Below are 27,972 nucleotides of genomic sequence, written 5' to 3' on the forward strand. Positions count from 1 at the left end.
TATTAAAAATTAAATTTCTATTGGTTAAAATAATTTAAAATTTTTTTACCCACTCCTTGGATTAATTTCTAGGGCGGAGCTCACCCAACTTAAGTCAACAAAATTTACTGTCATTATCAACAATTAATTAAATTTTTTTAGCCTTACATTATTTAATTTTAAATTAAATAATAATAATTAAAGTTTTTCATTATTTATCAAAATAACAGCCAAAATAAATATTATTTAACTAATTTCTCAAATTAATTGGAAGTTGGGGAGCCGAGCCGAGAAAGGAGGAGTTTGTCTCTAGTCGACTGCTCACCTAAGCATCCTCCACCAAGAACGTCCAAATCGCTGATGCTGTGATCGGAAGCCTCATTGCCATGCTATCCACGTGCTCTTCTCTCATTCGCTATATACTTCTTTCCTTTATTTTTTTATTTTTTTTATTTTAGTCTTTTTTTTCTTTTCTTTTTTAAGAGCGAAAAAATTACTTCCACTTTAGTCCGTAACAGAGACTGGGAATATCTTCATCGGAACGCCTCCATTTTCAGTCTGTAGAGAGAGAAATCTCTGAATTTTCTAGAGAGAGAAAACTCATTGACGCAGACGTTGCTTTTCTTTTTTAGGGTTAGGGTTAGGGTTGGGGTTTTAATTTTTAAACCATCAACTCGGAACAAAGAAGCTTACACTATGAAGCAGATGATCCAGACTCATCGTTTTGGTTGCTCTTTCGTTCTCGGGAATTTCTTGCTTCTTCTGTAAGTTTCTCTTGTTTGCTCTTGTTTTCTATCCAGGGATTATCTTTCTTTTCATTTGCACGGGCGACGATGCTTCACGCTCGGGTTCAATTCTCGGGTGTTTGAATACAGAGGTTTAAAGGAAAGCTCTTTTCCCGTGGTTTTGTTTCATTTATCTGCGAAAAATTTCGCGTTTGAGGTAGCCGTTGAAGTGTGATAGCAGAGTCTTGGTTCACTCCTGAATGGTTAATTTGGAGGAGAGCGTGAAAACAGTTGGAAAGATTGGGTTCTTGCTTGGTGATTGTGGAGAAATGTCTACGGAGGGCTGACGATCATTAATAATCAGAGAATAGATATTGAAATGAGGAACTCGGGCATAATCTGAGGTTGCAGCATGAGTTGCAGCGAGAGTAATACAGGAGGAGAACAAGGGGAAATTGAGGAATCGATTATAAGAAATTCCGTTGAGGTTGACCCAAAATCTTTCACCCAGAATGGGTCGATTATGGCCCCCCAGTTAACAATTGATGAGAATCTTCTTGTTGATCCAAAATTAATTTTTATCGGATCGAAAGTTGGTGAAGGAGCACATGGGAAAGTTTATGAAGGAAGGTGAGTGCAAACTTCTTTCATTATGGGGATTAAATTGTGTTCTTGAAGCTGTTAGTCTTACCCTTTTTGGTTGCTAGTTAACTACATGTAAGGCTTGGTAGTTTGGTGACTTATCCTCAATGTAATGTATTTGCTATTTTTATTTTTATTCTAGTGCCAATGCAGATGGCCCATTTGCTAAAATTATTGCACATATCTACTAATTACTTGATGAAAATTAAAGTCTGTGATTGCTGGGTTCTGTAGCCAAAGACGGTTTTGCTGTTGGACCCTGCAAGAACTTATTTTTTAGCCCTTACTAAAACAACTGCATTATTATTTTATTTTTATAATTAAAATTAGAATTTTTTGGTGGTCCTTCACAACCAAATTGGCCTTTTGATTGTTTTGATGGCACTTAATTTTTTGTTATACCGACGAGCATTAAGTGATAGTCCTAATGTAATCGAATAAATTGTACCCATGTCCTTGTGAGCAGTTTTGTCTGGCAATTAGCGTCCTAGTTACATAGGTGTAGTCTAATCTCTGTCCAGGTACGGTGATCAAATTGTTGCTATCAAAGTTCTCCACCGTGGAAGCACTTCAGAAGAAAGAGCTGCACTTGAGGGACGTTTTGCCCGGGAAGTTAATATGATGTCAAGAGTAAAACATGAGAATCTTGTCAAGGTGAGCATCCTTGTATAAATGTTTTTTCTTATCTTTAAGCATGTACATTCACATATTTGCATGGACTATTTTTCTTTTTTCTTTTTTTAATTTTATTTTTTCACTCTAGTGGGCATATGATATTTCTTGTCTTTGCAGTTTATTGGAGCTTGTAAGGATCCTTTAATGGTGATAGTTACAGAGCTATTACCAGGTATGTCACTTCGGAAGTATTTAACCAGTATTCGTCCAAAACGGATGGACATTCATGTTGCATTAAGTTTTGCTCTTGACATTGCTCGAGCCATGGAGTGTTTGCATGCCAATGGGATTATACATAGAGATCTTAAACCTGGTACGTCATGCCTAGATGAGCTGTTTAGAATTTCATTTGTTTCCTGAGTATGTTAGATCAAGAATAATATACATACCATTTATCTATGTTGATTATTAGAACTTTGTTGTTTTTACTGCTAGAGCTGTTAGTGATTCTGTTTATAAATGCATTTTGAATTTATATACAGCATTGTGCTCTTATCTTCTTTCTCCATCCCTTTTCCCCTTCCTTCTCTTTATAATTGAAAAGCATTAAAAAAAATCCTGAAATATATCAAATCACGTTAATCAATATGGAAATTAAGTTGGAATTCAGTTATAATTAATGGGATAAAACTCATTGCAGTTCACCTTTATCTTATTTAGTTCTTGTTCTTTTCTTTCATTGCTAAGGATAACCCGCTCTGGCCATGGACGATGCACAAAGTTCATTGATTCATTGTGAATTGAGTCTTAGATGGATTGTTTTCATCTATGTCAGTGCTTTCACATGGTCAGTTTCAGCTCTCCCATCCCAAACTGTATTTGTAAAAAAAGAGGAAAAAATGGAAGAAATAAAGGCATATTCATATGCAAGATGTGGTTTGTACCATAGCAACCTGGATGCATTAACTTTTTGTTTCTGCATTGTGATGAGAAAAAAGTGGGTTAAATTCCTGAATTACATATGGAATTTTATGCAATTCAGTTTTTGTGTCTTTATTCCCTTCACTGATCAAGATTATCCATCAAATTTTAACACTGCAGACAATTTGTTGCTTACGGCCAATCAGAAATCTGTAAAGCTTGCAGATTTTGGTCTTGCAAGGGAAGAATCTGTGACTGAGATGATGACCGCAGAAACTGGGACATACCGTTGGATGGCTCCCGAGGTTTGCTTCTTATAATGCTCTTCATTATTTAATTAATCACCATCATTCAGTTTGTTAATAGTTGAAGCATGTGATGCCCCATTGATGTCTAGGTTGGAATGAGATGACAAACTTGGTTACCACAGATGTGATTATAATTTATTTTGAATTAGGGATTTCCTAGACCACTCTGGCTACCTGAGTTGGGTCATCTATTTGAGTACTATTTGAATCTTTCTTTTCTTTTCTTTTCTATTTTTTTTTTTAAGTTTCATCTATAAGGTCATATCATCTCTTTTGTCATATGCCATCATGATTTTTATCTGTCTCAATCTATGTTTCTTTGGCCTTTCTCTTCCTCTTAGCTCCTTATTGGATTTATTCTTTCATCTTTGCTGCTGCATTTCTTAACCCCATATCCTAGAAACTTCTATGAAGTAAGAAAGCCTTGATGAGTCTGGTGAAAGAATAAGAAGTTGAAAAAGAAGCATGATGCTAGGAACAGGATCTAAGGAAAGATATTCATGTTAATTTTTTGGGGACTTGACTGGTAGAAACAAACAGATACAGACTATTTGATATAAAATATCTAGTTTGTAGCAAATGATGCACTTCCATTGATGGTTTTTGAGAAGAAATTTCGGATTCTGGATTCCTTTATGTAGTTAGAATGCGGGGTTTCAGAAGAATCTAAGTTGCAAAAAATTCTAATTATTCCTCTATTTTTGAATGTCCAATGTAAAATAAGGAAGAAGGAAATAATAAAGGCCCATTTGATGCAGACTTTCTTCTTTCTATTGCTTAAAAGTACTATCCAACTATCAATGTGTTTTATAGTGTGTCTGATTATAGGCAAAGCAATTTAGAGTAAGATATTTGGGATCTAGAAACTCCTTTCAACAAAGTCGGGATAGCAGTGCTGTTTTTTGAAGTGAGGTTACTTGACTTCTGAATTTAAATTCTGTTTTACTCATTGAATGACAAGCTTTTCTTTACTTCTCAAAGAAGCACTTTACTTGAGGTAATAGCTCACCAAATGAGGCCTAAGCATGAAAGAGAAAATATAACTCAATTCAGTTGACTCAAGCTTAAAGAATTTGAATTATTTGATGTAAATTGACCATGTGAGATTTGTTGGTCCACTGAGTGGTTAATGTTAAATGATAATAAAAAATTACCTCCATAAAAACTCGAAAGACAGAAAATTCTTGACAAGCAAGTCATGAAAATTTTTATTTTTACGATAGACTAACCTAACATGTGTAGGATTAGTTGTCTGTGGTTTATTTTGTCTTCCAATGACTCCCTCTTTGCTGCTCACGCTCTTTTTGAGAGGTCCTCTCAATCACTCAACTGTTGGCTGTGCACGCATTTTAGCTTCTCCAGAGGTAGCATTTATCATTATTTGATAACTTGTATTTAAGGCTTGTTATATAATTTTTAAATAAAATTTTATACTTCGATTTATGTATTAGTTCATGTGCATTGCACATGGCCCATAACTCGTAATTCCTAAAAAAAATTAAAAAAATGAAAAACTCTGAAGAATTAAATCGAACTATTATAAATTGGTTGTGGGATTGTCAGTTCAGAATATTGGAAGCATATAGCTCTGTGTTACAACATGGAGCTTGTCATAATTAAAAAGAAGAAAAAAAAAAAAGAAGAAACAACTCCTGACGTTAGGATTAGCCCTTTGCATTCTACAGAGGCAACGAAGTTGTGCTCAAGCATATGGCATGGATGCAGATTAAGGTGAAAATGTAGCAATTCAACTTGGATTTGTATGATTTTTTACCCCTTTATTCAGAGATTTATATGACTGGTTCATGTTTTTTACTCAGTATTCATCTCATCTATAGTTGAGGTGGGGTAGATTTATGTCATGTCTCTTCCTAAGTTTGGGCAAGGAGCAGACTGATGTTTTGGACTTGTTATTCCTCATTTAGGTCATAAAATGATTTACCAAGCTGAGATCTTGACTTTTGGGCACCTACACCAAAGTAATTGCATTATTGCTTTGAGATTATGCTTTTGGTAGAAGATCTAGATATGACAGATTAGTCCCCTGCCTATTATAGCTAGGATGATCAAATGATTTTGGATTGTTTGATTGGTAAGAAAATCTTTCATACAAGCACCAGCAAATGTTTTCAGAACATATGATCCTGAAATCTTTTGAACAAGATGTTTCAATTGTAGCCTATCTTTGAGTGGTAGTGTACACTTCTGGACTTGTGATTCATGTATTGTTATGGTGCTTCTGTTCCAAAGCTTCTGATTACCACTCCTGGGCCATTCACATTTAGTGACCATGCCTTCATTATTGGTTGCAAATAGTTCATTTCTGGTATATTGCTACACTCTTAACTAGGTCTGGTGGAGAAACTGGATTGGTTTCAACGAAGTTGTGATATGTTCAGAAATCATACCTAATTTACTTCCTCAAAGAACAAATGTTCATTTCTAGATTCTCTGGGATTCATTCTTTTGATGTTCTCATCGCAAGTATGTTATGTGTGTCTAGTTACCTTCTCCTACTTCAGAAGTTAATCTGATTTGACTGTATCCATAGGCATAGACTGTCTCATAAATAATCTGGAAAATAGTTACGCTCTTTTTTATGCTTCCTTTTTCTTTTTTTCTTTTTTTGCTCCATCTATTTCCTATGTTGCAGGACTCTTGAACCTAAGATGTTTCTTGGCAAAACACATCAATGCAAACAGGGTGCTGGTTGTGCAACTCTTGGTGCTTTGTTGGGATTGAATCAAGTTGTTTATGTGTTTACTCACATGCATTTTATTTTGATCTTTTCTTTCTTTTTGAAAAAGGGAAATTAATTATCATTCTGTGTAAGAAGCACCTGTAATTTGGTTGTGACATATATGTTTGTCTCCGCTCATTCGTCAAACTGTTTACCAACAACTTGAGAGTGCCTTTACAGCTGTACAGCACTGTGACATTGCGTCAGGGCGAGAAGAAGCATTATAATAACAAGGTTGATGTCTACAGCTTTGGGATTGTCTTCTGGGAATTATTGACCAATCGCATGCCATTTGAAGGCATGTCAAATTTGCAGGCCGCTTATGCTGCTGCATTTAAGGTGCAAAGAAACTATATCTGATCTTTCCACTATTGGCATTCTGTTATTATGATGTCTTTGCTGTCTTGTTGATTTGTGATAATTTAGATGTCACTTTGTCTAACTTGAGGACATAGGAAACTATAATTTAAAGGTTACCACATATAATATAAGTCTGAGCTACCTAAACAAGTTATAGATTGGATAGTTCAACTAAATTAATTAAAATAATGAATACATATATCTACAAAATAAAAACAAATGTACCACTGGAAATTTTTAGTCTGAGTATTGTTATGTTATTTGTTGATAGGTTGTATAGTGCACATGTAGGACATTAGGAGCTACCATCTAATGGTTTTGTCTTGACAATCTTGCAATAATCAAGGATTGCATGAATTTTTTATGTTTGCAGGCTACTTTCCAGATTATCTCCTACCACACCAAATGAATATAAGGGTTTGTTTGGAACAATTTCAAAAACAGCTTTTAAAAAACTGTTTTTAAGAGTTGTTCTCAAAAATGGTTTTCAATTATTTTTGAGAACAGAATTCTGTCCAGGAACTTAAATATGAAAAAAACAAAAAAAAGTTTCCTGGGCTCATTCTCGATCAAGGTACAACATACTTATGTACGATACAAAAGTTTCTAAAATATTCTTCACATTTTCAATTATTGCTTGGAACACTCTACACAAAACAACTGAAAACACCTAAAATGTGTTCTTAAAACCAATTTTCAGAACAAATGCTTAGAAAACTGTTTTGTATCAAAGGTTTGCCAAACTGTGTTTTCTAAGTTAAAAAAGCGCTCTTTTTTTTTTTTTTTTTCTTTAAAGAACAAAAAACCATTTTCAAGAACAATTACCAAACAAGGCCTAAAACTCTATTTTCTTTTGTTGTTTATTCCACAAAAACCTTAGTATTTTGATGTTCCTATAATTTGGCATCTTCCAAGGGACTGTTGTTCAGAGGCTGTTTATAGTAGATGATTCCCTTACCTTGGTTAAGGACTTCCAGTTTGCCAAGTTTTATGATAGAAGCCATTATGCAAGAAGGCAATCATGGTAGACCAAGCATTGTTAGCCATGTAAAGATATTAGCATATTATAATTTCTTTGATAGGTGAATAGGAAAAAATGAATTTAAAGGTGCCTAAAAAAAAGGGTGCAACCCTAACCCTAATGCTTAGGAGATATATAGGACACACCAAGTCCAAAAAAAAAAAAAAAAAAAAAAAAGGGTCCCAAAACAGCACCTATGGCTACTTCATGCACAAACTATCTACAAGATCTAGTAAGAAGTTGTTGATTTCTACCCCAAAGTAGCTCGGTAAAGCAAGGAAAGACTAGGAGTCTTTAACCACTAAAAATGTTCACTCAAAACATTAAAAAATTCTTTTGTTCTTTTCTTTCAAAATAGTCCCAAAATAGACATAAAGGGGTCTTCTTCCAAACCAACTTCCTCCTTTGACCCATAAATTTACTGTGACATCCATTAAGGGTATAACAAACTTTCTTTGGAAGGATCCAGGTGGCTCAAATAAAGAAAGCACCAAGGTCTAAAAACTTGATCATGATGGAGTAGAACATAACTTGTCGACTCTTCCCATTGCATGCCAAGATAACATCTATTCAACTCATTCCAACTTTTTGCCCTTGTATGATCACTCATGAGAATTTTTCCCCAATCTTCTTCCTAAACAAAGAAGATAACCTTGGAAATACCTTAGAAGCCCAAATTTCAGTTGTTGGAAAGTTCAAAGCAACCTCAAAACACAGAGACTTGTAGTATGGCTTGACAGGGAATATGCCTTCTTGGATGCCTTATGCACAAAACTTATTGGTGAAGCCCAAATTTCTGAAGTTGGAAAGTTCAAAGCAATATCAAAACACAGAGACTTGTGGCATGACATAATTGAGAATATGCCTTCTTGGATGCCTTTTGCACAAACTCATCAGTAGAGTTGATCCGAATCTACACCAGGTTCAAAAGGCACAAAAACTCTTCTGCCACATTCAACTCTCAATCAAAGAAGCTTCTCCTAAACCTTGGATTCCAGCAGGCTGTTATCCCTGCTCCTGTTTCTGAATAATCCTCCACCTAAGCATCCCTATGAACCACAAACGCAAGGGAAAAAAAAAGGCTCAAATCCTCCACCATGCCACTCATCTGTCCAAAATTTTGTTGTTTGACCATTTGATGTAAGATCTTTGTTTGTTGTATAATGAGATGAGAGATCAAATATGATAGAAGAAAGGAAAGAAAGAAGAGATGGTTCCTTGGCAATCACATCTAAGGGAAACAATCACACCTTTAAGAAGCTAAATAGTCACAAAATTGTTAATAAATCTAGTCATTAAAATGGAAGACTCATAGGTTTATATAAGACTCATGGAACTCCTTTTCCTAATAAGACTAAGGCTCTTTTTCATAGTTGGAATATGACTCAGTTTCTAAAGCAAATTAGAACTAAAACTAATAGAAATTAACTAGGAAATAAACTTCTAAAACCAATTCTACAAAAACAGGCTCCAACTAAAACTAAGAAATGCTAAAGTACTTACTTATTTTTGTTGAATATTATTCCCTATGATCATTATAAATGGAGATGTTACTTCTCACTTGAAAATCTTCCTAACGAACCTGACCTCTTTGTATCACTTTCTAGAGGTTGCAATCATAAGCCTCTCCATCAACCTTGGAGCACCACTTCCCAGCCATTTCACCATACTTCCCCACTATGACTCTACTCCAGAGGCAATACATTCACAAGAAATCTCCACAACCATTTCCAAGGCAATGCTTTATTCAACATTGAGAGCCCTTTGAACCCTAGTCCTCCTTTGTTCTTCTCGGAAGACATTGTGCCTTAATCGACTTGATGAAACTTACCATTGAAAGGCTCCCTTCCTTAGGTTGAAACCCACACGAGATTGCAATCAAGAAAAACCCACAAAAGTCACACGAGATTTACGAGGCTCAATTCCTTAACTTGTATTTTATTTCTTCTCTAAATAACAATACAAGACATAGCTCAGCAAGATCCCACAATTTCTTTAGTGAGTTCATGCTCTCTCATGCTATGTTTTGAGAAGACTCTCCCTCCCTAATATACCTTTGTATATTCTCTATCTCAAGATAATTTCAGAAGGCATTTTCGGTCTTCCTTTTCATAGGTGTGACACCAACCACTCCTTATGTGATTAGGAGGAAGCTATCGTAGTCCTTAAACTACAATTAAAATTAGAATCTGAACTCTTATTCAAACTCAAACTATAATCACAATTTGAATCCAACTCTTAGCTTTCAAATGTCCTTGGCTCATTCCTCATCCATTTGAAATTCCTCATGTTATTGCCTCTTGTATCAATCCACGTACCAACCCTTCAAGTTCTTGGTTTGCTGTGCAACACGTCTTTGTTGGGCTTTCCCCAATACCAAGACGTCTCTTTGGTGTTTTGCCTCAAGTGTGCTTGCTCTTGTGCCTTGAGTTAGTCTATTCATGTGCTTGAATTACCCATGCATCTGATTAGCTCTCTAAGCACCCTATCGCATGCATCTTGATGCAACCCATGCGCATGCTAAGCCCTCTCTTAGCTTGCACATCTAGAAACTTGCCTTAGTGCCAATCCTTCCCTTGGTTCATGTTTTGTTGCTCCTTGAGCGTATTAAACATGCTCATATGTGTTCCCGTATCTGGATCACGTCCATCTCGAGGCAACCTGCTCTTGCATCCGTCTTGTTGCTGCTATGGTACCTTGCCATGCCCAAGCCCTCTTCTTGGTGCAACAACCAATCATGACATTGCACGCATGATTCCTCATCTCCATACACAAGGTATTGTGCCCTTGTGCCAAGTCGTCTCATTGCACAAGGCATTGCACCCTTGTGCCATTGTCAGGAGGGGGAGATTACATCGCACCATGTGCCATTGTGGCCATGGCTTGCACACCACCACATGTCATGTAGCCAATGATGCTAACAAGGCTTGCCCCATGTGCCTTGCTCATGTTTGAGGCCTTACACTGAAGCCCCTAAGTGTGGCCACGCCCATGCCACCTTACCTCCCTCAAGTCACTAAAGTTCCCCTCCCCCCTTTCTTCTTAAAGAGCATTTTAAGCCATTTTGGAGGAGACATCATCCATACTTGAGAAGGCATAATGAATTTTAATTAGTCATGAATATTTAAACATTTGGCTTCAAGTAGAGTCTCCCTTTTGAAGTTTCCTCTTTAAAGGAAAAATACCATCATGCCATGCCATGTGCTGCCCTTCGCTAGCCTCCAGCTCACATTGCCTTGGTTATCAGCCACTCATGGAGCCAGGGTGCCGCTCCATGAGGCATTGGTGCCACATACTTCAAGTCAAAGTGTTGCAGCTGGGAGGCATTTTATTTTTTTCTTATTATTTTTAGCTTACATTCTAGGAAAATATGTTTATATTTATGTGGAGTTCTAGATTTGCTTGAAATATCCCAATCCTTTCATTAAATGTAAAATTCTATTGTGTTTGGAACCAATATTGTTTTACTACTAATCAGTATAGTGATGTTGTCTGAGAATGCAGCAAGAGCGCCCTAGTCTTCCAGAAGACATATCCCCTGATCTTGCATTTATCATACAATCTTGTTGGGTTGAGGACCCTAACATGCGACCCAGCTTCAGCCAGATCATCCGCATGCTGAACACATTTCATTTCAAAGTCACACCACCTCCATCATCATTACTAGAAGAATCTGACACCAATGGAGCAGCAATGTCTAGCAATGGTACCATGACCGAGTTGTCCGCACGTACGAGAGGGAAGTTTTCTTTCCTTCGCCAACTTTTTGCTGCAAAGAGGACAAGGAATTCACAGTGAGCTGGTAAATTTTTGAAATTTTTTTTCTTTTTGTTCCAACTCAAAAGGGAAATGGCATGCAATAGTAGATATCATCATATTTTTAGTGAATCTTAATTGCGTATGAAATGATGATTATTAAAGTACGGAAAATGTTGGAAATAAATGGTGTTAATGGGAGAACACATTGGAAATTAAGAAGCAAAATAGAGGACTTGACCTTGTTGTAAAGTTGAGACATGGTTTTAGATGTTTTGTTCATATCAGTGTTATCCTTTTGAAGGTGCATATTATAGCGCGCTTTTAGTGATTAAATTTCAAGTAACTTGTAGGTCATCTAACGGTTGCCATCATGTCAAGCAAGCTAGTGATCGAGAGGCATATTTTCAAATTTGTTCATAGCAGTGTTATTCTTTTGAAGGTGCATATTATAGCACAATTTTAGTCATTAAATTTCAAGTAACTTGTAGGTCATCAAACAGTTGTCATCATGTCAAGTAAGCTTGTTCTCAAGAGGCATATCTTATTTTGAAATTTGTTCATATCAGTGTTATCCTTTTGAAGGTGCATATTGAAGGTGCAATTTTAGTGGTTAAATTTCAATTAGGTCATTAAACAGTTGCCATCATGTGTGATCAAGAAGCATATCTTATTCTTTGAGAATGGTTTCTTAGAAACTGTTCTTGGTGTTTAGATGGCTAAACTTGGGGTATTAAGAAAAGTTTTGATGCCAGGATGCTTCTAAACAAGAATATGTTCCCTAGATCAAAGTTTGTTGTGTCTCAATGGTGATGGAGAATTGGGCATTTGTTTTTGTCTAGGCACCCCGATTGTATATGGGGCCAAGGCCTGTGATTTATAGATGTGCATTGGCTTTTATCCCATGACCCACTTCCACCTAGAAGTGGCATCTAAAGAATTGTTGTGCATCCAAATTTAAGTGGGGAATTATAACTTGCATTTCCTCCAATTTGAGTGTTTGAATAGAGTCTGCAGTATTCATCTCAAACATTAAAACAGGCATCTGAGAGAGAGGGTGAATCATGCCAGCTGATGGTACTGATAACAAATGGAAGTGTAGAGAAGCAAGGCTCAATGATTTGATTTTATTATTTTCCAAGTTTGCTCATGAAGATTACAGCTGTTATGATACATAGTCGCAAATGTTATCATGTGTGTGCTAATGATCAAACGTTTCCCCCCTAGAAATTCTGGCATGGTGAAAGATTTAAATTCCTCAGGTCAGAACATCTCAGCAAGATTGAGAGGGCTTGGCTTGTGGACCGCCCAAACAATGTGATCAATTATGGAAGAATGGATGAATATGGCACATATGGTAGGACCCAATAGTATTGATAGGATTAAGTGATGTGGACAAAAGTTGGAAAAAAGTTACAGAATCGACCGGCCTTACTTTCTGTCAATTCAGGTATTGAGTGGTAAACTCTAGCTATGACTGCCCTGCCAACCACTGCTGTTCTTTGTAATCACCACCCGTTTGCAGTGTATTTGTGGGCATCGACAAAGCAAATGTACCATTTTGTACAGAAACACAGTTTGCGGGACCAACAAGCCCTCAATTCCTTGATGTGGAGTCGTCAGTCCTTTGCAGTGAAGTCGAGTTTCACAGTTTTTTTTTCACCTCAAAATCACTGAATGATTTCAAATGAAAATGATGATATGAAGTTACTGGAGAGTAACTTTGATAGCTCAAACAATTTACATTGCGGGGTCAATGATTGATGCACCCTGTGACATGGGAGCAATTGAGTATGAGGATGATTGGGGTGGCCCAGGGAGTTATTTCGGGTCTCAGACCACAGTCCATAATTTTTGAAGAGCTTACTTTTTTTTTTTTTCCTTTTACCGATGGATCAGCCGCATTGCCTCTTTTTCCTTAATGGTCGTCTTGATTTGATGCAATTAACCACGCCGTTGTGATGCTTCTGAGTGGCCTGAAAATTGGGAAAACCCCAAAAGGCTTTTAAACTTCCACAAAAAGCAGCTCTTTTGAGGAGCTTAGGATCAATACGTCGACGACTCTACTTTTTTTCTTCTTATCCTTCCTTTACATTCTCCTGTCTATTGAGCACACGTGCACCACGTTACTTTTTTTTTCTTTTTCTTTTATTGGAAATACAATTAAATAAACTATATTTATAAAAAATGAAATCAGTGGATTGATTGAGAAACCCATAACATGAGCGAAGAAGGAACGGTGGAGGTTAGCAAATGGCTTCTTGATAAGCATAGAGGCAGCTTTCACCTCTTTTTCATTATTATTATTCTTTTAAGTTTTAATTCATCTTTCACATTTCATGACAAGGCCTTCTGTTTAACAGCTTTCTGAGAAACGTGTTCTTTGGTTTAGTTGACCCTCGCTACCACCTCATATTTGAATGAATAGCATCTATTATTTATCATTATAATTATTTTAATAATAATAATAATAAGAAATAAAAGTCTTCAGGTAATACGACATCTTCCAAACTTCAATTAAGAACCATTCATCCCACTTCGTATTTGACCTTTTTCCTAGGATCATATTCCTGGCCTCTCGATTCCAGCATTAAAACTCAAGGGTTTTTTTTTTTCTTTTCTTTTCTCTTTTTTTTTTTTTTTTTTGGTAATATAGAAGCATAAAAAAAAAATTATGACGGGGGATGTCACTCATTGGTTAGATATATTATATGATGTATTTAAACTTATTTTATTTATACTGAGATGTCCATTTAGTTAATAGTTAATCTAAAATGTACTTTTAAAAGAAAATTAGGTATTTGAGAAATTTTAGTAAATACGTTTTAAAATATAAAAAATCACTTCTAACACTAGAAAGTTATGATAAACTTTATTTATCTTGTATTTGTCTCCCGTCGTTCTTTTCCTAAAAGAAATACTAGGTGATTCTTTTAAAACATTTAAAAAATATATATATTTTAATTAAAATACTTTAAATAAAAATACTATTGATGGTAATCTCTAACAATATCAACTATATTTTCTAACAACTTGAAAGTATTTTTGATCTTTTTTTCTCATTAATGTTTTGAGTAAAAATTGAAAATATTTTGAAAAAGTAAGTGTATATTATTTTTAAGAAAAATAAATCAAAAATATTATTTTTTTATATGTAACTAATAAACAAAACTCTCCTTTTAGAAAAAAGTGTGAATTATTTTTAAACATTATTTTGGAAAACTATTCTTTGAAAGCGATTTTTAGAACACTCACAGACAAGGCTTAGAATTTGATACTTAATACTTTTCCACATGACGTGGGTCTTTGTTCTCGCGGATATATTGACGAGAAAATGATGACGACCACCAGGAAAAATCAGCTCAAATCAGCTCGTCCTGCGTCATTGTTATCTTTACCTCTTGACGGCTGGATGAGATCTGGAGGTGGATCTAAGGAAGTGGACGGTGTGGATCTAGAGTATACGTACTTGCGAAGAAGCAGCGTTACTTTCGTAAACAAATAATAGTTAAAAGACTGAGGAGTCAATGCCTGTTTGGGCAATCCAAAGACACACTGTAGAGAGAGAAAGTAGACAGCAGAGGAAGAGATGGGAAAATCCTCCATGGATTCAAGATCCAGAGGAGGCGTGGAGTAAGGGACATTTCATGGTTTACCGATTCGAATTGTCTCTGGAATTTTTCAAATTGAAATGGGGTTTAAAGTTTTGTCCCTTATCGTCAACTCATCAATGGAGAAAGGAGAGAAAACGGTTTAATTATCAGGGTTTTTAGGGAGAGTTTATATGAGTTTTTTTTGGAGGATAAGAGATGAGGAATTGGGTTTTTGGTTTCGGTTTGTTTTGAATGTGGGCTCACTTCTGATCAGGGTGGGATTGTGGGGAATGTTCTGTGTATTCTGATAATTGAAAGTCTCAAAATTCGCTAGGGTTTTAGTTTTTGGTTCTGGGGTTTGTTTACAATACTGGGTTTGCCTCTGATCGGACTGATTTTACTTCAATTTCTAGGGCTGATGAAATGGGGGAAAAAGCTGTAGCCTTGCATACAGCTTTGAATTCTGTACAGGCTCTGGGCAGGGGCTTTGATGTGAACTTCGATACCAGGTTGCTCTATTGTAAAGGGGGGGCAGGGTCTAGGGTGGTTGAGGTCGATGAAGAACACACTAAGGATTTGTGCTTGTATGATAATTTACTTGTACCCAATGTTTCTAGGGACATCAAGAACTCCCAAGAGACCAAAGGCCGCGAGATTTCCGGTGTTTTAAGTTTTCCCGAGGTATGATATGGTTTCTTCTCTTTCAGTCTTGTGTAATTCATCTTCATACAGTGTTGCTGAATCATGTTTTTATATTTATATGGAAATGTATATGTCTTGTCAATCAGGAAAGTTTTGTCGAAACTAGGAATTGTGTCACTTGCATTCATCTAGTAGTTCTAGTAGCAAAGATAGGTTGTCTGTTGTAGTTTTACTGTTATCATTTTTTTTTTTTTTTTTTTTGTCTCTTTGCCTAATTGTTTGATAATTTATTTGCTGTTTTCCTTTGATCTTAGTTTTTTATTTGAGAATGAAAGATGCTCGCCAAATTTACTTGGTTTCAAAGATGAAAGGCAGAATAACAGGCTGAGAGTTACTTTCTAAACTTAAGATTATCACATAGGTTGTCATCAACGCTTGCTATTGCATTAAATTGTTCTAACATATACATATACTTCTGTGATGAATGAATGCAGATGGTGGAATACTTTAATAAAAAGGCTAATTTATCAGGAAATGTTCCTCTTGGTAGCTTCAATGCCGCGTTTAGTTTTACTGGCTTAAAGCATATGGATTCTGCAACCACAAAGAGCCTCTATATGGATGCATTTTTCATTTCCCTTGCCAAGGTTCAGCTTGTAAACTCCCCACTAGTGTTGCAAGAAAATGTCAAACGGGCAGTGCCAAGTTGTTGGGACCCTCCATCTTTGGCAAGGTATGGATTTTCAAGTTACATGAAGAGAGATATCCACGATTTCAGATTGATCCCTAATTTTTGCCTTTTCTTTTTGTGACAGCTTCATTGAAAATTTTGGTACCCATGTTATTACATCTGTGACTATTGGTGGTAAAGATGTTATTTATGTTAAACAGCATCAGTCATCTCCTTTATCAACCATGGAGATAAAAAATTACGTTCAGGATATTGGAAACCAAAGGTTTTCTGACACAGAAAGCAATGCAAGTTCAGGTCCAATGAAATTAAAGGATAAGGCTAGTCCCAGAATATTTCTCTATTCTTGTTTGCTTTTTTCCTTCATTAATTTGCCTGAAGTTCTTGATCATCAGTTACATTTTTGTTTTGTTTTGTGAAAAGTTTTTTTGTCTTTTGAATTTCACAGGGTGTTGATCCTTGCTTATTCAACAGCCAAGGGATATACCCTCAACCCACTAGTGCACCAATTCTCACTGGGAAAGAAGTATGTAGCAATCTTACTTGTTTATTCTTTAAATTGTTTTCACAGTTTGTAGGCTTACCCTTATTCTGTTGTTTAATTGCAAAACTCCAATTTATTGATTATTAATAAAAAAAAAGGAAAATAAATATTGCTTTACCTTTAGGGTAAATTTAACCTAGTCTAGAAACCTATATAATCCAAATAGATATTAAGTTTGGAGTTGAGTTTTCTCTTCTTATGTTGTTTGTCATTTAAATTGACATTAAAATTCAGGCTATGCTCTAATGCATACTGGGTTAGGTTGGCTTATGTTGAGGGAATTGAATCAAACTTGAGTTAGGTTGCTTTCAGGTTGGTGTTCTAAGGTATCACTGATTGGGTTCGGTTTGATCCCACAGAAACTAAAACTTAAAAAGTGTTGCTGCTTGCTATGTGACTAGCAAGGTGCATTTAGTCATTGACCAGAGGAATCACCTTGATACATAGTTGTTAACTCATAAAATGCATCGTGTATCGTTTTTCTATTTCTCTGTATTGTGTATTATAAGTTTGTTTATATTGGGAAAAATAAATAGAAAAAATATGCATATACAAGAATATCTATTGAAAGCATGAAGTATAAAGTAATATATAATCAAATTTTGGAAGATAGTAGGATCTAAAGAGTTAAAAAATATCATATCATATGAAAACATTGAATGTTAAAGTTTTGACAAGTTCAAATTAACAAAATATAAATTTAATATGCAAATTCATCATATAATTCACAAAAATAAACTTCTTCAATTTTTAGTTATGATTTTTTTGTTCCAGATTCTAACCAGGCATGTGCTCTTATTGTGTTGTTAATTGATATATATAAATATATATTGATAGATTCTTTTTGTTTTTTTGATAGACTATATTGATAGATATGCCTTTATGTGTCATCTTCAAAGTTCTAGCTTTTTAGTTTTATCATCATTCCTTTTCCACCAAAAATGAAATTTAAATAAAAAAAAGAAACTAATATATTAAGTAAAAAAATTATTCACTACTCACCATCAGATTCTTTGTCAACATTCAAACCATTAAAATGAAAATTCTCCAATATTCATTGTAAAAATAAACTTACTTGACTTCTAATATAGCATTTGACAACAAAAATGCAGTTTTTCAATATTATTTTACCTATTTCTCCTTTTTATAATCAATTTTAATCTTTTAGTATATTTTGAACAATTAATTAATAAATTCTTTTAGCAAAAAAAATTAATTTAATTTTTTTTAATTATAGAAAATATATGTATTGTAAGATACACTTTAAAACACGATACAAATTGTGATACGTATCAATTTCTATAAAAAAATGTATTGTATTGTTGTATCGTATCGTGTATTGTAAGTTTTTAGCAACTATGCCTTGATATAAAAGTTATTGTTTTGTATTAAAATGTAAACATCTATTTCTTGTTACTTTCTTAAAAGGATGTTTACTACATATACCTTTTGAGTTTAGGAAAGGGATACTAAATGTACTTAGGCACCAATAATAAATTATGCAAGTTTTGAAAACTGATAACACACTCAGAGGGAGGGGCTTTCTGAATACTTCCTATGTTCATGGGCTATGCCTCTTTTTCGAATAGGTACTTTACTAATACAACAATTTATTTGCCTATCAAAAAAACAATAACAGAATCATGGTTTACCTTTTCCTTAAAGAGAATGTTTGTGGATGATTTGGAGGGCAATCGTAGTTTGTTAAAGACAGAGCTCTGCTGGCTATGCATTAGAGTTTGCCTCATTTTCTAAAAGGGGTTCTTAGCGTTAAATTCTGGAGATTAATAATAAGGAGCATTTAGTTTTCTCTTGGTTTTCTCCCAAATGTTAATAAAATTTGATGAAACCAATCTTAAAAGCCTCTCTGTCATGTGTGTGTGTGTTTCAAGAGAATTTTTATGATCAATATGGGCAAAGCTTTGTGGAGGTTGTTTTAATTTTTTTTTTAAATAAAAATGAAACACACCTATGAAAGGAGGTTTCTGCTGCAAAATTGACAACTGACACATGCAATGCTTCTAGGTAAGAGAAACTTTTTCACGATTTAGGTGGAGCCAGTTCACATGTTAAAACTGCTGGTCCAACATGATTTTCTGATTTTTTTTTCATGCTTATACTGAGGTAGTCATTTCTTTTTCATTTTTTAATAGGAAAATAGTAATTATATGAAGTAGGTGTCTTAACAAAGAAAATTCATACTAGGTAAATATGTCATTTACAAAGAGCACCCAGCCCCAAGAGTGGGGGAAGAAGGAAAGAAAGCACACTCTCAGCTAGCCCTTTCTTTTTCCCTGCTTCTTTTCTTTCCAACAGCTTGTATCTGTTAACATTTGTGGATGATCAATTTTGCTTTAACAGCAGAATGAGAATTATACCTTACCCTCTATTATATTAGTACCACCCTCTAGTGTCTTATTTATGAGCAGAAAGCTTCTGGTTTCTCTTTAAGATGTTTGCGTTGTGTCTGTAAACCAATGTGAATCGCACCTAGGATATTTAGGGCTTCATGGAAGGTTATGTGAAAGGTAATGTTATTGTATACAAGTTATTAATTACGAAGACAAACTAATCGAACATAGTTTTACACCCTAGAGGGAGGGGTTTTGAATAGGGTGTTAATTATTTTTTACAATTGATAATAGAGATGAATGCAATGCAACAATTTAGGTAAATGACAAATAAACAATAGGGGGATAAGATATCACAAACAACAATATATGGTGGTCGAACAATCGTCTACGTCCCCTCTCTTTGCAAGTTAGGAGGTATTCCACTGAAATCCTTCAACCGAGACTCGTCAATGTTTTGATACACTTGGATTAGTGGTTCCAATGGTCCTTTATAACTCCTCAAAGTGTTCACACGACACTTTTAATATTTTTCTCTCTCATAGAAATCACAAAGAAATCTTTTAAAGGTTACAAGAGCTAGCACAATAAGGGTTGAAGTACACTTGAAAGGGGTGCTAGGCTCTAAGGGTGCAATCAATCATATGCAAGTGAACAAACTAATGCACTCTAAATTGTTTTGGCACTCTCACAAATGAAGTTGGAGAGACATTTATATTGATTTTGGGCACAACCTAGCCGTTAGAAACAATTTCCCATTAATTCGGTTGACCACCAAGCTGGCCATTGGCATTAAATGCAAGTTGCAGGTGACTGTTATAGGCTAAACCTGCTTACTGGTCGACTGTTATGCCAGTTGAAGGCACATCGTTAGACACTACCAACAAGAGGGGATTTGGGATGTTACCAATGGTGCAACCAATACACCACCTGACTGACCGCCCAAGTTCCTTACTTCAAATATAATGAGATCTTGTGGGTCCCAAGCTTTTGAACTTTGAAAATTTTGATCTCATGATCTTTTGAAAACCCTTTTAAGTCGAAAGATATTTCAAGAATGTGTTCTGGTTTTGAAAGGATTTAAAGTAAACCTTTGGAAAAGATTTTTCAAGAAATTTGGTCAGGGTCTATCCTTAAAAGAGTGGTTAAGAGTGCTTGAATCATTTTATGATTATGCATGAATCTTTGATTGGACTTAGGTCTAGCTTACAAGAAGAAATAAAACATTAACCTCATTTTTGCACTAACATTGAAAATTTAATTTGATCAACATATCTTTCTTGATAAGATTTTTTATTTTAAATTACTAAATTCTCCAACCTGCATACACTTAATAGAAATTATTTTTTATTTATTTATCTTTTTTTTATAGATTTTTTTTCCCCATTGGGACTTGAACTTGGAACCTCCTACAAACCCTTCCCATCCCTTTACCACTTGAGCTAGACCTCAAGGGTCACTTAATAGAAATTCTTAAATCCCAATCTTTTGATTTTTTGTCATCAAAATTCTGATTGATTGCTTTGGAAAACCTTGTGCCCAAATTAATGACAATGGGAGGTTTTTTATCCTTCATCTTTTGTCTTCTCAAGGAATTTATTTTGGAGCCCTTGTTAAAAATAAAAGGAACTTTAATTGCATTGCATTGATAAAATCAAGTAAAAAGCGCATTGAGATGCACATTTGACCCAATTTTCATACTTCATTTTTTGTACATTTGATTTAAAATTCAACAATCAACCTGATAAGTGGGCTTTACGTTGTTTGTATGCATGCTATATCATCCAGTTAGGGGTTTTTAAGTCTTTAACACACACACTTACAAGTATTATGCTGCCGAACTGAAACCTGAATCCCTCATTTTTTTTATTGGTTGTTGCAACTACTAAACTCAACAAAGCTTTTAACCAAAACTTCATAGCATCTAAATCCTTGTACATTTTATTTAAAATTTAACAATCAACCTGATAAGTGGGCTTTACGTTGTTTGTATGCATTCTATATCACCTAGTTAGGGGTTTTTAAGTCTTTAATACACACACTTGCAAGTATTATGCTGCCGAATTGAAACCTGAATCCCTCTTTTTTTTTATTGGTTGTTGCAACTACTAAACTCAACGAAGCTTGTAATCAGAACTTCGTAGCATCTGCTATGTATATCCCTTTTAACCATTTAGTTCTATCTAGAACCATATCCTACATGTTAATCCTTAGCAAGAGTATCATTTCTCTCTGCCTCGACCTACATTCTCTTTGCCTTTTTCTTGTTCTTATGGCATCTTTGAGCTAACCCAAGTCACTCATGGGTACGGGAGCATCGATCTTTGCTTCACCATGGCCAAATTCTCAATCCCCTTTAAGAGGTGGCTTTGTCAAAAACATGTACTTATTGGTGTTGCACTGAAAATTTAGTGTTTATTATTATTATTATTTGATGATCATAAATAGTAATTTGCATGAGGCAGTAAGGGTATGTTTGGAAGTTTTCAAAAAACAAAAAAACAATGTGTTTGACAATTAGAAAATAAAAACCATTTTTCTATTATGAGAAATTTTTGAGAACATATTTTAGTCGTATCAAGTTATTTTCAATTTTTTTAACGGTGGTTTTAAAAGATAATTTATACAAAAATGGAGAGTGAATGAAAATAAAACACTATGGATGAAAGTTACTTTTAAAAAATATTTAAAAACATAGAAAACAGGTTAAGGACATTTTAAGTTCTCAAGAGACTTTTGTTATATAAATATCAAAGAATAACTTTCAAAAACAATTCTCAAAAACTATTTTTCAAAACTATTTTTGAAAACACATTTCAAAACAATTCTGAAAAATAGTTTTTGAAAATTGTTCTTTAATATTTTGTAGAACAAATGTTTATTTGGGAATCTAAAATATTTTTGACTTGTTTTCTGTCTTTAAATATGTTTTAAAAACAAATTTTATCTGTAGTATTTATTTTTAATCATTCTTCATATTTATATAATTATTTTTTAAAACAACCCTTAAAAAACAAGTGAAAATAACTAAAAAATATTCTTTAAAAACATTTTGCTTTCTGTTTTTAAGAATAAATAACCATTTTTTGTTTTCTTATTGTCAAACATGTTTTTCTATTTTTTTTGTTTTTGGAGAACAGAAATTGTTTCAAAAAACAGTTTTCAAACAAATCTAAAGGTTGAACTATGGTGTTTGCACAAGTGGTTGAGCCAAAGTTATGTACTGTCAGGATTTCAGTACTACATGGTGGCTCTTTTGTTGACTTCTAATTTACTGATTGGCTTGTTGAATTTCTACGAGTCCTAGAACTCAAAATCTTCTGGGCTCCTTGTTCATGCAGGATGTTACAGTCATTTTCAGAAGGAGGGGAGGAGATGATCTAGAACAAAGCCACACCCAGTGGGCAACATCTGTTCGGTCCTCTCCAGATGTCATTGAGATGACTTTCTTCCCTATCACAGCTCTTCTTGAAGGAGTAACTGGAAAGGAGCATCTAGCTCATGCGATTGGTCTCTATCTTGAATGTAAGGCATCTTAATAAATGCCCTCCTCCTCTTTTCAATGAATAATAATTATAAAGATTTTAGAAGGATTCTTCCTGACTGTGAACTTAAAAATTCTTATTGGCTAATCCTGCACAGACAAGCCTCAACTTGAAGAGTTAAGATATTTCCTAGAATTTCAAATCCCTCGGATATGGGCCCCCATACAGGACAAGCTTCCTGGGCACCAAAGAAAGGAGCCTGTTTGCCCATCTTTGCAGTTCAGTATGATGGGCCAAAAGCTCTATGTCAGTCAAGAGCAGGTACCATTTTCATTTTATATCATTTTCATGTCTAGTTTTTAGAACCACCTGGTTATTTTACCCTGTCAGAAAACTTTTGCCTGTTGAAGCTGCATAGCTAATTATTTTTCTTATTATTATTTTTAAATCTCTTTTATGCTCCATGGTGTTTTATGAGGCATTTGTCACAAGTGTTGTTTTTTTTTTTCGAGTCTTGAATCGGTTTGCTTTCTTTCAAACTTGTTTGAAACATAAAATCTTATTATCTTGATAAATGAAAGCACTTCTGTAGTGTGACCTTTCTGTGCAACCAACTCATGTTGAAATGCTATGGATAAAACATTATGGAAAATATATGTTTCTTTGGGAGACTCAAATACTCCCTACTAGATAATTGATTGGCCACCCAGAGAAACTCAGCTGGAGTTGCAGCCTTCCATCTCAAGAATTGACTTTGCATAGGGAACCTCCCATACATGTTGGAGTTGGTAATTGCTCATCTTAAGGTCTACTCATGATTTGATGAGAATGTTATGGCATATGTTACCAAAGAAACCATCCTTGATTGGGTAAACAGTTAATCTTCTAATTCATTTTGCTTTCTATCTTGCTATACATGCAGGTCTCTGTAGGACGTAAGCCTGTAACAGGCTTGCGGTTATGCCTAGAAGGATCCAAGCAGAATCGCCTAAGTATTCATATTCAACATTTAGCATCTCTTCCAAAGATCCTCCAACCATACTGGGACACCCATGTGGCTATTGGTGCACCCAAGTGGCAGGGACCTGAGGAGCAAGATAGCAGATGGTTTGAGCCTGTTAAATGGAAGAATTTTTCTCATGTGAGCACCGCACCAATTGAGAACCCTGAGACCTTCGTTGGTGACATCTCTGCCATTTTCATAGTCACTGGAGCTCAGCTTGGGGTATGGGATTTCGGTTCAAGAAATGTCCTGTACTTGAAGCTGTTGTATTCTAGGCTACCAGGCTGCACAATTCGAAGATCATTGTGGGACCATGCCCCTAACGACAAGTTAAAGAAAGGGATCACTACCAGCAGTATTGTCAATAATGGTGACTCAAGTTCGGGTTCTAGAGAAAATACTGGTAACAAGTTGGCAAAGTTTGTTGATATGTCTGAGATGACCAAGGGGCCACAAGATCCTCCAGGTCATTGGTTGGTCACAGGTGGAAAGCTTGGGGTGGAGAAAGGGAAAATTGTACTGAGAGTGAAGTATTCATTGCTAAATTACTGAGTTTACTAGTAGATCTTATCTCATGATGTGCAGCATCAGCTGTTGGGTAGAGGCTTCCGCCCCCCCTTGTTTTTTTTGTGTACATCATTGGCATAAAGTATGGCAGTCTTGATGGACAAAGGTGTGGCATAATGCACTGAAACCAACAGGTTGAGGAAGTGTTTTGGAGTTTTGTGGAGTTTCTTCCTTCTTGGTGGTAAATTCTGTTTTCTTGGGAATTTTGTGAAGATGGTAGAAGATGTATATCTTTTTTTTTTCCCATATGGGATTTATAATGTGTCCCTGGAACATATGTTTATATTTTTAACAGGGAAAAGGAACTTCATTTTTGGTAGCTGACAGTTGTAGATTTAGACCAAAATGGCAAGTTGCAACAACAGGAACAAAATATATATATATATTGTAACTGGCCGTAGGCCAATCCTTTGCTGATAAAATTGGTCTTGTAACTTGGCAACTAGGTCTTGTAACTTGGCAACTATGGGGATATTTGATAAAATAGTTTATCACTTATAAATGACAAAAAATAAAATAAAATTGGGTTGGTGAGTCATTTTTTTAAGTTGGGAAAAGTGGGATTTGATTTACTAATATGAAAATGTATAAAAAAAAGAATTTCAAAATTTTTAAATTAGTATTATTCGATCTATTTAAAAATAATTTAAAATATATATATTTTTTAATGAGTCATATAATTATTTTTAAAAATATTCTTTACTTACTATATAATCCAAACCAATCGAAACTCCTTCATGTAAATGTTTTTCTTTCTTTTAGATATTTTATTATTTTATTATTTGAATTTTTTTTTCTCTTCAAACATTATATGATAAGAATTTGAAAAAAAAAAGTTTATTATAATATTAATAAGTTAAAAATAAATTCATATTCTTGATAATAAATAAACCAATAATAAATTTGTATTTATTTTATAATATTAATAATCGTTTAATATAATAGAGAAAAGAGTTTTTCAGATATTAAATTGTGGACCCCGTATTTTGGCTCAATGCATATCCTACTCGATGGCGAGCCCGATTTCATTTAGAAAAATGATTTTTATTTGATTATTTTGAAAATGACTTGGAGTCGCCACTTATTTTTGTTTTATTTTTAAAGGGTAAACAAAATAAGAAAGAAAAACCCTAAGTGTGACTCCTTATTTTGGAAAAGGTGGTCTGCAAAAAACCGGATTGGGTTCGGGGGTCAGGTTCCTTATCGGGAAGGTACGGTAAAGACCGTAGCACCCCTTTAAGTCCCTAAAGACGGGTCTCTACTAATAAAATGAAGTAATCATGGCAATTGATGAGTGAATCGATGGATACCCAAAGTGATCATGCACGTATGAGAGTTCGAATATGCATAGACAATGATCAAATGGAAAGTGGGTATGTACCTCGGCAATAAGCCACCATGCACTATCAAGAGGGAGGGTTAGTGCACAATTAAGGAATAATAACATGCATGTCAGAGAGTAGGATAAATAAATCATGTATGATAACCAAGTCAATCAATCAGATCAATCAATCGATCATAAGATCATGTATGTGAGGCTCCCACCAAAGCCCGATTATTTTTGCATGGACAAAATCCGTAAATTCCATTATTCAGAATTACAAAATTTGATTCTTTGCTTATTTCAAAACATTTTTGAAACAGAGGAGGTGTGAAAATGGCTTGCCAGAAAGAAAGTGGCAACCAATTTTTATTAAAAATGTGATTTTTAGGACCTAAAACCCTAAGGATGAGAATTCAAAAAAACTAAAATTATTGAAAGGGTTTAGAGATTGGAAAACTATTTAATAGCTTGAATTTGAAAAGATGTAAGAAATAGGAGTATGAGAGATTATTCATAAAAAAAAAACAAATGAGGATGAAACATAGAGAAAGTGACAGTTCAAGAGACTTGGTCGTCAGTATTATCGGAGTTTGCTTTTTGATTCTAGGCGGAAATGGATTCGGCGAATCGCGAGTGTCTGACGAGCCAAGTTGTCTGGGGAATTTGAATTATCGACTGCGGATGCTCTCTGGGTAAGCGCCATCAGAGGATTCGGACATGTCTGATAGGGGAAATTGAATCGCCCCCTCTCCCATCTGGCGTCAGGCGTAGATGTGAGATATCCAGAGAAGGTGAAACGTCGGTCAGATAGAATTCCGGATGTGAGACATCCGGAGAAGGTGGGATGTAGGCCGGCCGAATTCCGGATGCGAGACATCTGGAGAAAAATGGGATGCTGACGGATAGAATTCCGGATGTGAGACATCAGGAGAAGGTGGGATGTCGATAGACAGAATTCCGGATATGAGACATCCGGAGAATGTGGGATGTTGGCGGACAGAATTCCGGATGTGAGACATCCGGATAAGGTGGGACGTAGGCCGGATAGAATTCCGGATGTGAGACATCCAGAGAAGGTGGGATGTCGGCGGACAGAATTTCGGATGTGAGACATCAAAAGAAGGTGAGACGTAGGCCGTATAGAATTCCGGATGTGAGACATCCGGAGAAGGTGGGGATGTCGGCTGGACAGAATTCCGGATGTGAGACATCTGGAGAAGGTGGGACGAGCTATGTCGCGCGTCGTAGGGGGGAGAGAGCCACGTGGCATTTTTTAGGGAGGATCCCGCAGGTAGATGAAGGTTTAGAGAGAGAAACGGGTTTGGTGGTATAGTTAAATGGGTGTACACACGGGTACGGTAGAACATGGTTATGAGTAGCATGAGGGATGGGTATGGGTTGTATGGATATGGAAGCTTGGGTGAGTGGTTTTAATGGGTATGTGAAGGAGTGAAGGATAGCACGCACCCGTGAGACTCCATGTAAGTGAGGGAGTGGGGTGGAGAATGAATGAGAGGAAAATGGGTGTGGTGGAGGATGCTTGATTCCTGCAAGCTTGAGTGAGGAAATGGATATGACGACCTAGAGAGAAAGGTGAATAGATGAACGATGGGTATGGTGGATAAGGGAAAAAAAAACATGGGGATGAGATGACAACACGCCTGCATGAGAATAGAGATAGGGGTCATGCAGAGTGAAGACATGTGCATGGACATAAACACAATGGACAGGCCACCAGCAGATGTGCCTCCACGTCTAGCTGATGAATATGCCTGGTAGTATGCAACCTTGGGTATTTGCTAACTGCGAAAGCTTGGAGAAAACTGAAAAGGCATGTTCTCATCATCACTGAAAACCCAGATTCTAGCCACAAGGAGACATGGCTTGAAGCTTCACGGAAAGCAGCTGAGACTTTGGAGCCTTGAGTATACACTCAAGGAGGAAAAAGAAAACAATGAGATAACAGGATAGCAACAAGATGAAGAACATGAAGACTTTAACCAGCATATCGGACCCATTTCATCATTTCATCCATGGATCCAACATGCAGTGAGTTAAAATGGAAAAATACTCGTCAGAATAGGGCATAAAACACAGCAAGCTATTCCAATATTTAATCAGTAATCACCAAAACAGAACAACCCAACAAGCAGAAATGAAAAATCACTGAGAATCAGACCTGGACAATCTGAGAAAAATGGAAAATATACAAAAAAAAAAAAAAAAAAAAACAAATGGTCATCCCTGGAAATCTCCCTTCTCAGCTCTGTGCCCTGGACTTCCCAGCAACTCCACGCTCCTCTGTTCTTAGCTTCCTCCTCAAGTTCAACCCATACTCCTTCCCCCCCAAAAACCCTCAAAAAAAAAAAAAAAAACCTCTCTGTTTTCCTTTTTTTTTTTTTTTTTTTTTTTTTTTTTTTTTTTTCTCTTGAGTCCTCCTATTCACTGGTCAGCAAGCATGGCTTACCCAACCACTCTCCCTGCTGCTGCACGCCTGCTGCAGCTAACATCCAATCCTCAGCTTCCTGGCTGCCTGTCCCATCTAGCCGGGATTCATGGTCAGAGAGGGGGGGTCCCCCTCACACTTCAAAAGAATAATCAAACTCCACTCTAACAGCCCAAAAGCTCTTCTGAATATCCTTCAACAGGTGTCTCCACCCCATTGCATTTCCAACCCACTACCTGATTCACTGACCGCCCAACCA

General features: G+C 35.6%; 2 protein-coding genes across 6 annotated transcripts; both read left to right on the forward strand.

The window, feature by feature from the left end:
* The first annotated feature begins 496 nt into the window (after positions 1–496).
* Positions 497–15,861, forward strand: LOC117920428 (serine/threonine-protein kinase STY13). Of its 5 annotated transcripts, none has more exons than XM_034837944.1 (7): positions 497–1,334; positions 1,868–2,000; positions 2,139–2,334; positions 3,063–3,187; positions 6,111–6,269; positions 10,816–11,113; positions 15,797–15,861. In XM_034837944.1, exons 1-6 carry the CDS (start codon positions 1,117–1,119, stop codon positions 11,107–11,109), a joined length of 1,125 nt encoding a protein of 374 aa, XP_034693835.1. In that variant the 5' UTR covers positions 497–1,116; the 3' UTR covers positions 11,110–11,113; positions 15,797–15,861. The 5 variants fall into 5 exon arrangements, with proteins under 5 accessions (XP_034693835.1, XP_034693833.1, XP_034693836.1 ...); XM_034837942.1 differs by lacking the exon at positions 15,797–15,861 and adding an exon at positions 12,330–12,796; XM_034837945.1 differs by lacking the exon at positions 15,797–15,861 and adding an exon at positions 11,853–11,951.
* On the forward strand, positions 14,531–24,269 carry LOC117920427 (MACPF domain-containing protein CAD1-like). The gene is made up of 7 exons (XM_034837940.1): positions 14,531–15,341; positions 15,797–16,035; positions 16,118–16,313; positions 16,442–16,519; positions 22,230–22,413; positions 22,531–22,694; positions 23,296–24,269. Exons 1-7 carry the CDS (start codon positions 15,084–15,086, stop codon positions 23,926–23,928), a joined length of 1,752 nt encoding a protein of 583 aa, XP_034693831.1. The 5' UTR covers positions 14,531–15,083; the 3' UTR covers positions 23,929–24,269.
* Positions 24,270–27,972: the final 3,703 nt, after the last annotated feature.

This window comes from Vitis riparia, chromosome 8 (assembly GCF_004353265.1).
Source record: "Vitis riparia cultivar Riparia Gloire de Montpellier isolate 1030 chromosome 8, EGFV_Vit.rip_1.0, whole genome shotgun sequence".
NCBI classification, from domain to species: Eukaryota; Viridiplantae; Streptophyta; class Magnoliopsida; order Vitales; family Vitaceae; genus Vitis; species Vitis riparia.